Raw genomic sequence first — 14,040 nt, forward strand, 5'->3', positions numbered from 1 at the left:
ACTGCAGTGGCTGCCAGCAGTGGGACAGTCAGGGCTGCTCACTGGTGTCCTAAATTGATTCCTCTCTAATATTGTGGCAAAGGAGCATGCTTATTGCAAATCTGATTTATTTTTATTTTGAACTCTTTGGCAAAGTTCTGAGTTACAGATGGACCAAGATGATACATTTTTTGAAGGCTCTGAATCTGATGATACCTAGAGAGCTGACCCCAAATTTCAGGAGCTCCTGGCCAGCAATGCTCCATGCATTGAACTCCCACTGGAGTCAGTAGCAAATTTTGCTGCCTGTTAACCTAATTTGGAGTCATAATGAAAAAAAGGGATGAGCTGCATTTATCACAGACATTTTCATTTTACAGAGAAAATATTTAAAATATGATTAAACAGAAAATGTTATTTTGGTTGCTGATTACTGTGGTTGTTTTTTTGCTGGCCAGCCTGATTCTTGTTTAGTTTCTGTCTAATCCATCAAGATTGTTGTATCCCAAGCTGGCTCCCATAGTCATTTACTAGGCAGTGTCATTCTTCCATGAGCTTCCTTTTCTGTCTTGGATTAAATGTAAACATTAGTCCCTATCTTCATTACCAAGAACAAAGTCAGCATTTCCCTTGTTATTCTGTTGATGGTACTCATTTATTTACATATTTCCCCATCTTGATTACTTTGTTTATTTAGAGAGTACAGATCTACTTCCACTATGTCAAGTCTCAACTCTCTCCTTGTGATTATGTTGCCAGGTGCAGATATGTACTATTTTCTATGGGCTTATCCAACTCAGTGGGAATTTCTTTTTTATCTTAGCAAAACGAAATAATAGGCTAAAATGAAGAATAATTAAAAAGCTCCCAGGGGTTGAGATTATGGCCTATATTTTTGAGGTTTTTAGGTCACGGTTCACTATTAGTGTCAAGCTTATGGCTGGAATGCAATAACATGCCCTTTGTATTTAAAAAATAAAACCCTGAAAGAGTGATTGCTGTAGAACAGTGTTCTTCATGTTATTGTTACCATCATATCTTCCAGAAATGTTATGATTCCTGTTTTTATGTTTGTTAATTTTTTATATTCATGGCTGTTATTTTTAATGTGACATTGATTCAAATCTAAATCTGTACCTGAGAATGGTCATATCAGCTCTCTCCTGCCTTTTGCACATGTTAATGTCATGTGTAATCTTCATGAGAAATGATGATAACTTCAGAGAAGCAGCTGATACCTCTTAAGTTGATGGAGCAATTAAAACTGAAGCACTTCCTTGGAAAATCAAAACAACATATTTTGATCACAACTTTTCTCTGTCGTTCCATTTACTTCTGTGGTAATTTTAAAAGAAGGGGCTTGTCCTTAAAAATGAAAGAATGATGGTAATCATTTGTGCAGGTTTTTATGGTGGACAGTTTACTGGCAAAACCCAAAGCTAAGTTGCACTGTTCCTTTGGAGACTATTGAAACCCACTGAAAACTGCACCTGCCAGGGCTTTGGGGCAGATATTCCTGCCTGGCTGAATTTGAATCAAAGAAGAGTCAGGGAGCATGGAGGGGACAGACTCCCTCAGCAGGGACAGCAGCCAACAGCTGGCCCCATCAGGGCCATTGCCCAGCTCAGAGCTGAAGCACCAGGAGCTGTTTGCTCCCAAGCCCTTGGAAAAACAGGAGACTGGAAACTGCTGCTCTTCCCAGGTGCTGGAATTAGGTGGTGTTGGAGGCTGAAAATCTGATGTGGTAAAGTAAGGCAGAATTATGCACCGAGTTCTTTACTGCCATTAGCCTCAGTACTTTAGTGAGCTCAGGATCAGGTAAATGATAGGGATGAACAGATAGGAAGAAATATTGTAAGCTTACAGATTTTCCTTCTCTGTGATACTGGCAAAATTAAGCAAACTGGGGGAGATGATAAATCTTTCTTTCTTTTTTAAAATTCCTTTTTCCTAGTGCTTGGCCTGAAACATAATTAATTATTTGCATTTTGTGCTCTGTATAAACTAGAGGTGGAGAGCTAGGGGTGTTAATACTTAGCTTCTTCTACTGGCTTCATGTCTCCTGGTGTCTGAGAAGGCATTTGCTGTAAACTTTGTTGTTATGCCCAATGCCAATTGTATTGATTACGTGCTGTTTAAAAGCTAATTTGGTAATTAAAATTGTCTGCCTTCCATGTCAAAATTGTTGTGTGCAAACATTTTGTGAATATGGAGGAGGAAGTGCCTGGCTGGTTGCTGTAGTGCACTGCTGCTGCAGCACGTGGAAATTGCCACTTGCCAAATAAAAATTTTAGTTTATTTTCATGTATGTGATGCATTGTGAATCCTAATGCACGTCTTCTGTCTTCAGTTACCTGAATATTTTAAAGAAAAAAGTATTCTAGCTGTCTGTGTTTTTCTTCAAGATAATTACTTACTAGCAGGAAAACCCAAAGTCAGGTTTTCACTGAATGCTGTTCTTCTGAAAGTAAATCCAGCCTTTTGTTTTCACATAAACAACCTTGGATCATGTTCTGCTTCTGAACCAGTTGTTCATCCCCTCTGGCTGAGTGTGGTGGATGGTGCTGCTCACAGAGTCACCCCTGACAGGAGGAGAATGAGTAGAGCTGAATGCTGGTGATTTCCAGATGGAAATGGATGGAACAGCCAAACTTGCCTTTCAACTAAACACAGGAATACAAAAAACAAATATATAAGTTATAAAGAAATGTAAATCTGTGTCTAGTGGTTTCTGTCTTCCTAGTTAGCTGGGCAGGGTCATTTGTCAGAGCACAGTATTCATGCCTTCCATTGTTCTGTCTGGGGCATCACAAAACATGGAGAGTAACCATTCCCAGATGCAGAGGTCATTGTGCAGGGGAAAGCCAAAGAAGGAGAGTATTAAGTAGAAATATTGCTTAGATGGAAACTGATGAAAGGTCACCTTTGCAGGGTTCTGAGCATTTCCTGAGTGAGTGTATAACAGATATTATTCAGTTATAGAACTGTTAGATACAGTAAAACCATCTTGTTATGCCAACTTCAAAATGAGGTTAGTGGGGGGAAATGTTGTGTTATGAGAGTTATGTACAGTATCACAGTTTACAGAAGAATTCAAATAACAATACAGATAATGACAAAAGTCTTCATGCTGTTATGGAAACTGAATTGTAGCATGTGAATGTTCAAGTCAGGATAATTTGAATGGTAACTAATGGAAACATGATTATGTGTCATTATTTCACTGCAAGAAGAGATCAAATACGTCATGAAGTAGAAGTGTGTGTGTGGAACTAGAAGGAGCTGTAGATTAACCAAATGGTTGGACAGAGTATTAGAATTAATGATTTTCATTTCTTGAAATTTCATTTCAGATCTAATCTTGATGGGAAATGATTATTCAGTTTGTAACCTGACAGCTTCGCTCTAATAGTGTCTTCAGGACTTTCAGTGTCGAAGTGTACTGTAGAGGGATTCTCTTTCTGTTTCTTCTGTTAATAACTGACTCTTTTAACATCCAGATCAGACATTTGTATTAATAAATGGAGAGCACAGTTTCTCATTAATAATTATATTTAATTTCTACAGAATTGGGAGCAGTGGCAGGAAATGTGTCTCCAATTATTTTTGCACTTCACCAACTGGAAACAAGGATTTTACCCAGTTGACTGCAAAGCAGGAATTAAAACAGTATGTGAAATGATTTGGTGAATTCAGAATCTTAGTTAATAATGCCACTGAACAGGTGTCATCTGATTTGAACTGGCAGAAGGTGCTGAGATATGTTGCATTGTCAAGTCAGAATTAGTTCTCAATTGTGTAGTAAGGATCTTCTGATATGGTCTGGGCATTGCTTAACAGGACCTTTTTTAGGAGCTGCCTGCCTGAGCACCACATTAAGTGTTGAGGTTATAACCAGAATTAGATTATGATAATGACTAACAAAGAATTAATAACACAAGAAGCTGGCAAGAGTCACCAAATTTATCTGGCAGTGAATGTCTTTTTTTCATGAGGTGGGTTTAATATAACTCAAGTAAAACTAGAATTATGAATGTCTCCAGAGAGGCATTTATGTGTGAGATAGATCTATAGATAGATACATGAAATGCCTGATCCTGAGCTTTGCTACACTCCCAAGATGTGCTTATTACTTCTGTTCTCTAATCTCTGGCTGATACAAAAGTATTTCCAATTGCAGATAGGTTATACTATTTTTATCAGAAACTTCTCCCTCTAATTTTATCCTGAAGAATAGGCAATGAGATGGGAAATCAATTTCATGTAAATGCTCACAAGAAATTACTGCAGTTCCATGTACTGGCTGTGTAAAGAAAATCCCACAAAATACAGTTTACATTTGGATACAGGAAGAGCAATAAATCAAAGATTATGAATAAACCAGCAGCTGATGAAAAGGACCCGTTATTTTAAGCTATTTTCTATAGATGCACCTCAGGCAGAACTTGACACCAAGACGAAATCAATGAAACTGAGTCGTTTGCCAAACAAATGCTGGGCAGATCAATCAGGAATGCTTAAAAGCTAAACAATGACCCGGTGGGAAGGAGGAATTGATTGCCTCAGCAGTTGCTTTTTTTCTTCAGAATGGGCCAAGGTGAGAATGTAGAAAAGAACTTGAGCCTTTAATAGGTGGACATTCCACTGCTGAACAGGGCAGTGCTTGGCAAGCTTCTCTGCCAGGCTTGGCCTGGATAATTGGACCCTGCTAAGGCTTCTGTGGCTCAGAAGGAATAGAATGGAAAGTAGAATGTTCATTAAAGCCAAACAGGTGCATCTGGGACAGGTGTTGGCTTAGATCAATTGCAAACTTACCTCTGGAGCTTGGGGGGCTGGACTGGGAGAGTTACTGCAGCACAGCTACTCCCTGGTTTAGATTTAGGTATTTTAAATTTGTATTTTAGTCTGAGTTAAACAATCAACTAGAGGTGAACCCTAACTCAGCCCCGCCCCCCCCTCCCCCCCGCCCTTCCCCTACCCCAAAGTAAACTAGGGACTATTTTTATTGAGTGTGAAAAATGAGAGGATCTGCAAACCTTGTAGGTAATGGCTTTTTCTTCCTTCTCGATCCCAAACAAAAAGATGGCAAAAAGATTTTTCTCAATTCCATCTTCATGTGCATTTGCCAGAAATACAGTCAGAATGATTTTAAGGTCTTCATGCCTCTGCCTAAGAGTTTGTGGAGTATTTGACCAGTTGAACTATCAGTACATTTAGAAAATGTCTTGTTTGGTGCCAGAGACTGTATAGATATCATTCAACCTCTACACCACAACTAAATTATTAAATTTAATAGCAGGAGACAGAAGAGATGGGAGATGAATCTTTTCCTCCTACTTGATTACCATGTGTTTTGGGGGTTTGGTCATTTTGGTAAAAAAGCCAGAGCTGAAGCAGGCAAGTGAGATGAGTGGTTCTTCCATCAGGTTTGGAAAAAGGGAGGATGAAAAGGGACTGAAAGAGTCTTAAATTTATGACTCTTCTTTATTACTTGAAACTTTTTCCCTCATAGAACATCTGTTTCCATGGAAGTTGGTCAATTCAATTTCAGCTCCAGTTTTCTTTTCATGCTGGATGCATGAAGATGTAATTCCTCAGATATACATTGATTTTTTTAATCCTACATTAGATAATGATATGTCTTAGATTGTCATTATAAAAATTAGCTAAGAGATTTAAGATAAATTAAACTCTAATTTAGTTATTAGATATATCATGTTGTGGAGTAGCATCATTTAAATTAGCAGAATTACTTGCCATTTCTGTCCTTCGCTCACAGACATTGGTGTTCATGTAATTACCCCAAATGACCTGATTACCTCAGCCCTGCCTGGTAGGGCAGACTGAAATGAATTAATCTCTCTTCATTTTAGGGGAACTTCTTCTGCCCCTTTTGCCCTTTTCCCTCTGAGTAGCGTTTCTCCATTGGGCTGGCACTGATGTCGTTTTGGGGACATGCCAGCAGGAGGAGCTTGTGCATTAAAATGTGCTTTCCATAAAGCAATCACCAAATTACAGTAATTGCACTCCACTCGTGCTCTCTGCTGCAAGGTAAACCACCTTGGACCTGCCAAGGATTCCTGTGTGCCTCAGACAGCCAAACTCTGTCAACAGTGCCCATTGTGCTGGTGAATTAACACAGTTTGGATTGAGCAAAGCCCAGTGAGGTGGACATTTAATTTTATTCCATTGTATATTTGATATTTAGATTATTTTGTGTTTACATGTTCTGAAAAATACATATCTTAAAATCACAACCCTCTGAAGCTAGTCACATGCTCTCTTTTACAAGCAGTACATTATCAACACTGCATTGCTCAATTTTATAAATAGTATAAAAATTATGAGTAATAATATTCATGTTACTAAAAGAAATCCATGGTAATGAGCACAGCTGAAATTGGATTCACATGATCAGAATTCTCTACAGCAACTTAGATAGCATTGCTGAGTTTTAGAACAAGAAATTGTAGGGCCACAGTTGGAAGTCCAATTATCCTTGGCTATCTAGAATTAATGACATAGGCTAAATTAAGTTTTAGATGTATTTTAGTGACAAGGAAAATAAGGAACTAAAGATCTAACTTGTTATTGTGGTTATTGAAGAAGAAGAGGATGTATGCCACAGGTATTTTATGTATTTTTTCACACAAAGGACTTCTTAGTTACCTTGGAAGACTAAATACTATAATAGAATGTGGTGAATCTTGATTTAGGAAAATACTTTATTATTTTAACTAAAGCTATTTCAGAGTTTTCTGCTTAGAAATGTAGACCAATTAAATAAAAAAAAAAAAACACAGAACTTTATTTTCTGTTGCTTAGCATCTGAATTGAACATAACTTTTCCACACTGTTTTTTACCTCTTCCCTTTATGAGGGTGGCTGCGTGTGCACAGCCAGTTGCCAGGCAGGACAGCTGCCCTTTGCTGCAGAAGTGCTCTGCTGCCTGCAAGTGAATTTCTTAGTCAGTCCCAGGACTAGTTAAAGGCTTTTGCTTCGCTAGCATCTCTCCCATGTGGGTGCTCCAAATGCCTTGATGGGGCTTGAGTGTGCCTGTGGCTCTGGCAGGGTCACTCTGCAGGAAATGAAACTGCACAGAGAGCTTTGGGGATTGTTTTCAAAGATATCTGTGTTTGTTTAATATGGCCAGAAGTGCAGATAAGCAATTTCTCCTTTCTGGACTTGTTATGACATTCTGAAGATAAGTATTATAAGGTTGGGGTTTTTCACTTAAGAAAATAATCTTGGCTTTGTATGCTGTGTAATTTTATTGCTTAGTTGAGTTCCTAAATGCAAAACTTAGTTCTATTTATTGATTTGTGTGTAAGCAGTTTAATGAAAAACCATGTGAAGTCCTGTAAAAGAATGGCAAAAGTACAATGCTATCCCTTTATACTGTAGTTTTCCGAGGAGTCTATAGCCTGAATATCACCTAGGTAAGCTGGAATTTTCTGTTACTGCTTGTTTCTGAACATAATGTACTTCTCAGGGTCTTTTGCAAAAGACTCATTCATGTAAGACTGTAGTATGTTGTGGGTCAGGAGAGATGAAGAATTCAGGGATGTATTACCAATGTACTTCATCATGTAATGATACATCCATCCATTACTAGAGGATTGTTAATTGAGCACCATCCAAGCTCTTGTCTATTTTGCTTGTACTTTTATCACTTCAAAATGCTTTTCCCACCATTTCTGGACTGCAACTCATAGAGATCCGCTTTTATCCTGTAACTTGTAATCTTCCATAAAGTATTGAAAGTTCTACTAGTTCTCATTTCTGAAAGAGCCCATTTTGTAATTCACACTTGAGACAGCAGCGGAAAGAATGCAGTTCCGCGGTGTCGAAGATGTGTGCTGTACTTCACAGTCATGTGCCAGGCTCTCATAACATCTGCTTTTTTCATGTTGGAAGTAACTACCCAGCAATTTACATATAACATAAATTAGCTGTTCTGTGTTTATTTTTTGTCTCCCTAGTGATATTCCACCCTCTGGAGAAGCAGTGAGCAAAAGCAGTCGCTCGAAAGTGACCACCCGCTTCCCCAAACTGTCCCGCAGCCACCCAAGGGAGCCCCGGAGCCTGGAGCCTCAGAGTGGCGACCTCTGACCCTTCTCCTGAGTTGCCACTATGGGCAGCACACACGTCAAGTTGTTCTGTGATTCCTTCCTAGCCTATATTTATAATTTAAGCTCCTGAAGAGACTACAGCTGCATCAACTTAAATCCTGAAAAGAGACATTCATTACCAAGGGTCATATCCTGATTAAACTACTTTGGAAGGCAGTAATCACTTTCTCAAAAGAATATGAGGGCTCTTCACCAGAGCTCAGCAAACTGATCGGCATTTCCTTTGTTTTGTTAAGCTGCACTGCACAGATTCTCCTTTGTTCCTCTGAAGTCCTGTCACAATGAATTCCTTGTTTGTATTATGTTGTCCCTTTTTCCATGTACAGTTTTCTGTTCCAGAGAGACATGGGGTTCACGTTAAGACAATTTTTTTTCATTAGAACCTTTATGATTATCACTACTTAATATGTCAGAAGGATGTGCTTAAAAGAACCTTACTAATTTATTACCTTTTGTAAATAGAAAGACTGGGTTGTTTTGTTTTTCTTATTGTAAACCTCTGACACACAAAGGTTTTTTAAAAACTTGACAATGTAGATGATGAGAAAAATTACAGGTGGAAAAATAGCTTTTGTACATTTCTAGTTAGATATTCTCAATAGCATTCATTTGTGAGAAGTAATTGGAAAATGTAATAATTTTTTAAGTGAAATTTCAGTCTTCTGTAAGGCAGGTGCAATATTATTCATTTCTACAAACCATCACAAGGATATACAAAATTAGATTGGTACAAAACAGTGCTTTGAAGTCTTGGATTATATTTTATTATTAATTTGTTGCTTATGTTACAGAACAGTCCATCATTAACAGGGCAGAGTGGAATTCTTAATCTGACTGTGTAAAACCCTTCACATGGTGATACTTAAAAATTGCCTGTAATGAAAGTGCCTGTTACCCATCACCTCTTATTGGAAAGTAATTTGTAATACTACAGCGGTAAGAGTAACTAAAAAAATTGTCAAAAATTGTTACAAGTGATGGAAGTCCTGACATGGATTAACTGGAATCCAGTTCAGTATCCATTAGCTGCACTGCCGTAGGCAGTTAATTATGGTTTAGCTATCTTCTTCTCTTCATTAAGTTTAAGCAGTGTATATTCAAATTTTCTATCAATTGTGTTCTGGTTTTCCTTTATGTAAGAACATCTTTCCTCTCATAAGATTCTTTGAATAACGTTACTTAAATGGATGTATCTTGTAATTTTATTATCCATTCATTATATTAAATTTTCACATCTTACTCTTCTGGAAAAAACAAGCTGATGATGAAGAGCAGACTTGTGCCTCAGTGCTTTACTAAAGTTCCAGCAAACTGGAACTTGTGTTCTGCAGTGTTGTGAGCAGTGAGTGTTGTTCAGGCAGGTCAGTGGTCAGTCATTTTCAGTAGCACCCCTCAGGTGAGAAGGGCTTTGTTACCCACAGTGAGTGGCATCAGCACTGCCTGAGCATGAGCCCCATGTGCTGGATTCCCACCACTGAAATATGGAGCTTTTAGGTTGCACTCAACTGCAAAATGTGGCAGAGAGGAGTAGGATTCACTCTCCGGGTCAGAAATGTCAGTAGGTGAAATGCCACAAAGTAAAATCATGTCACAGAAATGAAACTGTTTTTCTCAGTCAGTAAGAGATCTCAGTTACCACACAGACAAAGAGAAAAGCCCAAAGGCCAGCCTGGGAACTCGCTGCTGTGTGTTCATTAACAGATTAATTACTGTTGGTGTTTTGTGTTAGTTACAGTGAGACACTTACTTAAGAAGAAAAGAAAGTGAGTAGATTGGCAGTTAAGTAGCATCTCCAAACTCTTCAGCCTGATGCACTGCTGATGGTTTAATTTGTCTTTGTTGGAAAGAAAAGTAGCTATAATGATGGTCCCACTTTGAAACAATTTTAACTCATTTTTTAGAAAGTGGAGATTGCTTTAGTAGAAATATGGCATATGTACTAACACTGAATTGCAAGTAAATTTGAAAGAAAATACTGTGTGGAAACCTTTGTGATGTATCTGTTACATGAAGCTGTATTAATTTTCAAGAAATAATTCAAGTACTTATTCAGCAAGCTGCAAATGGTAAGAAATTTCATTTACTGCAGACTGAATTTCTTTTTAGTTATTTAAAAGGAATTTTTTGTTATCTGCATTTGACTTTTAAAATTATTTCATTCCTGATTATCTTGCTGCTTGTAATTTTTTAAAGTATGTATGTAGATCATATAAAAATACTAAACTTGTTTACCGTGTACAAATTGCTCTTTGTTAACTTTAGCTGAATTGTGTATCAGCTGCTAAGATTACAGTCTGCAAACAATGTTCACTTGGTGATACAAGATACCATAATGGGTGCATTACTAATCCATTTAAAAGCTCAGCTGTGGTTTCTCTAAAATCCAGGAAATAATCAAATGAAAGCCTTTCTTCTCAAGGTGGCATTCCCACTTTATACCCCTGGTTATGTTGAACACTACAGAGGTATCTGCATGAGTGCCAGTAGGGGCCTACTGACAGGAATGCCCAAATTTTTCCCATTTTTACCAAAAGACATTCTGAATGGCCCTCTCCTAGAATCCTGTATCTGTTACAAATCCCACTTCTGTTCATTCACAGAACCAGCAAAGCCTCTTGAAGATGGTTGACCTGCTGCTATTAAGTATCCCAAGTAGTTACATTATTCATCTGAAGTATCTGTAAGGACTCTGCCAGTGGAATGATTCTATCAGCGCATCCTGTTGACCAAATTTCATGCAGTTACAAATTTTGTACAGCTCTAAACTTCCTTTGGCTGACTCACAGCTCTTAAACCCCCATCCGTGCTCAGTGGGCAGTTCACAATGAGCTGCTGGGTTCATTACTAATGAGTTACTAATTAATTCATTACTGCCCATTCCTGCTGGCACCAGTGGCCAGTGCTGTAATCCCAGGACAGAGGACTTGGGACAGGCTGGGCCCTGGAGCTGTTCCTGGCTAGTAGAACCAGCCTAGAGCAATTTGTGGTCTTGTTTGCATTTCATTCATACTATGTCTTTAGATCCAGGGCTTCTCCTTTAGTGAGTGCTCACAATAAACTAAAAAAGTGGCAACTTCTACTGCAATGCTGTTGTCTAGTCACCTCCACCATGAACCCTTCCCTAAGAAACAGAGCAGGCAGAGCTCTTCCAGCTTTTGCAGATGTCTCCATCAGTATTCACAGATTGACTGTGGTTTTTCAGAATCTCATTTATTTAGAGATACTCTCATTCATAATAGGGAATGCAATGTGTTGACTTAGCTTTTTGCAAATTAAATCTAAGTTCTCAATAATAATAATAAATCTCCAAGGTTTATATGAAGCAGGATATTGACATAGTTATAAAGGCTTAAATAGATATCTCCATTAAGTCACATATTCTTAGGAAGATAATAATTTCAAAACCAGTCTTTATAATGGAATATATTGTAGATGTGATAGTTGTAATCAAATTATACTACCTTACAGAATCTACTGCAAGTCATAAACCATCGTGATTGAATTAATACAAGCATTTAGAGAAAGAACAGAATGGTATTAAAGATTACTGGCTCAAAATTGTGACCTATTGCCAAGGTGTAGTTTTTCTTTCTTTTTTTTTTTTTTTTTTTTTTTTTTTTTTTGTAACAGTCGTGATTTATTGTACAGAATTAGTATCTGCATGGTAGCTGTCAAATTAATTAATATAAACCCACTAACAATGGGGTTGGCTGACTCAGAGCAGCAAGCTAATAATAAATGAAACCCCCAGTGAACTAATGATGCTTCTTCCAGGACATATTAATGTTTAAGAACCTGGTATTTTGTTACCAGAATGAGTAATTGGTGCTTTTTGATATTGATGTAATTTTTTTTTCCTTCAAAGAATGCAGGATCTCAGTTCTGCTAGAAGTTTTGTGCCATTTCAAAGGTTCAAACTCCATCACCCCAAAACATTTTACATCTATTGTCTTGGAATTCTGAGAACATATAATACATACCTGTGGATATAAATACAGTGACCTGCTTGAAATTACAAAGAGAAACCTGTGGAACAGCTGTTTAAAAGAAAAAAAACTAAACAACTTTTTGACTAAACCCTGCTGCAATACACCCTTGCATATCTTGGAATCAGCCTTTGGGCTCTTCGAACTGGAACTCTAAGAAATATGAAATCTGTTCCATACAAAACCACATTTTTCTCCTTAGAAACAATAGTAATGCTTCTGAATTGGATCTTAAGTCACTTCTGGAAAAGTGATTAAAAATTCAAGAAAGGATTTCTCTCCTTCATTTTCTATAGGTTAGGGTATTTCAGTCAGCACCCTGCATCACGTGGAATATTAACTTGACAATTATTTTGTAAGTTTGGTAGTTTCACAGCATTCGGTATTCAAAGAAACACTTTACTATAGGAAAATACCTATATGAAATACAAAATATATTTTAAAATATCGATTAACCTGCTTTGTGTTTCACATATTGAATGGAAGATAAACTACTTGTTCTACAGTGGTGTGGCACTACATTTCATTTATTTCTCACTCTACACTAACTGTACTTTTATGATCCAGTTATAGAGAACTTAGAATATTTATAAATTCCTTCTACAAAAATAATGAAAGCATATTTCTAATCAATATTAGTGGCTTAGTTTTTTTTTCATAATGGCATGAATTTATTCTAGACAACAGCACTGAAATTTTACGAAAAGAATGACTTCTCCAAATTTACAAATTGCTGAAAATAACTGGACTTTAAAAAAATACTGTTTTTTATCACATCAGAATTTATTGCACTTACCTGTAGGGAAATGAGTTCCTTTAACAAGATTTCAGAAATTATCTCCATGCCATGACAGTAGTTAAACTGTGATAAGTGGGCTTTTTGAGTATTAATCATTTAAGACACTAAACATTATAAAAATGTAGGTGTGGTTGAAAAGACAGTTCTGTATTTCAAAGGCTGTGCTTTCCTTCTTAGTTAAGAAGGAAAAGATTGTCTTGCATGTGGGACCAAACCTGTTGGCAACTGAAGAAGCTGAATTTCCCTTTTGACTTAGGGGAGGGATTTTTTGTTGTTACTATTAGACTGTAGAAAACATATTATTAATTAAACATATATATGGACAGTATTCACATAAGTATTAATAAACTAATATTATTTAAACTTGCTATGCTAATGTTTACATAATAGAATTTTGGAGAAAATGTATATATATATATAAAATTTTATAAATACTTTCTTGAGTTTTTTTTAATATCCTGTGGTAATTTTATTGTAACCAGATTAAAGTATGCTACTTTACCAAGAAGAAAATAAAAAATAAAAAATTTAAGTAGAGTGTTTATACATTCTATTTGTCCTATTCAGCAGTTTTGTAATTACTCCTTTGATTTATGTTCATTTTTTTCAATGTGTTTCTAGAATGATGTATGTACATAACAGACTTTGTTATAATTTTATTTCTTCATATGAGAAGTAGTATTTATTGAAAGCCATCTTGAACATTTCAGTTTATAATCATGTTAGATAAATCATTCAAATGGGAAGGCAAACAACAGGCAGTGCCACATTTATGGGGTTTGGCTTTTTTACATTTAGAATCCACATCTGAATGTTTTACTTCCTTTTATTGTGATATGATATAGTTGGCAATTTCATATCCAGTTCATAACTGGATGCTTCCTTATCATGTGAAAAAGGAAGTTTTAAAAAGGAGGCATTATATGCATTTAATCAATTTCCACCAGACAAAGCTGTAGTTTAACAAAAATAAAGTGCTGGTAGATTCCTCATACTCACAGAATAACCTGCTGGTTAATTCAATTACAGTTCTTCAAGTCACTACATTATAGAGCAATTTAATTAGTTGAACAGTTCATGTTTAAAAAAGACAGACACTTACTGTAAAATTCACAGTGATCTTTATCTTCATCTCTTAAAACCT

At 36.7% G+C, this 14,040-nt stretch overlaps 1 protein-coding gene across 2 annotated transcripts in view; it reads left to right on the forward strand.

Moving 5' to 3' along the window:
- SNX29 (sorting nexin 29) overlaps nt 1-13,332 on the forward strand; it is a 102,053-nt gene extending 88,721 nt beyond the window's left edge. For both annotated transcript variants that reach the window (XM_056503397.1, XM_056503396.1), the window contains exon 21: nt 7,962-13,332. In XM_056503397.1, the coding sequence (XP_056359372.1) occupies nt 7,962-8,091 (130 nt within the window). In that variant the 3' untranslated portion in view covers nt 8,092-13,332. The remainder of the gene's footprint in view (nt 1-7,961) is intronic.
- The last annotated feature ends 708 nt before the right edge of the window (nt 13,333-14,040 follow it).

This window comes from Oenanthe melanoleuca, chromosome 14 (genome assembly GCF_029582105.1).
Source record: "Oenanthe melanoleuca isolate GR-GAL-2019-014 chromosome 14, OMel1.0, whole genome shotgun sequence".
Taxonomy (NCBI): Eukaryota; Metazoa; Chordata; class Aves; order Passeriformes; family Muscicapidae; genus Oenanthe; species Oenanthe melanoleuca.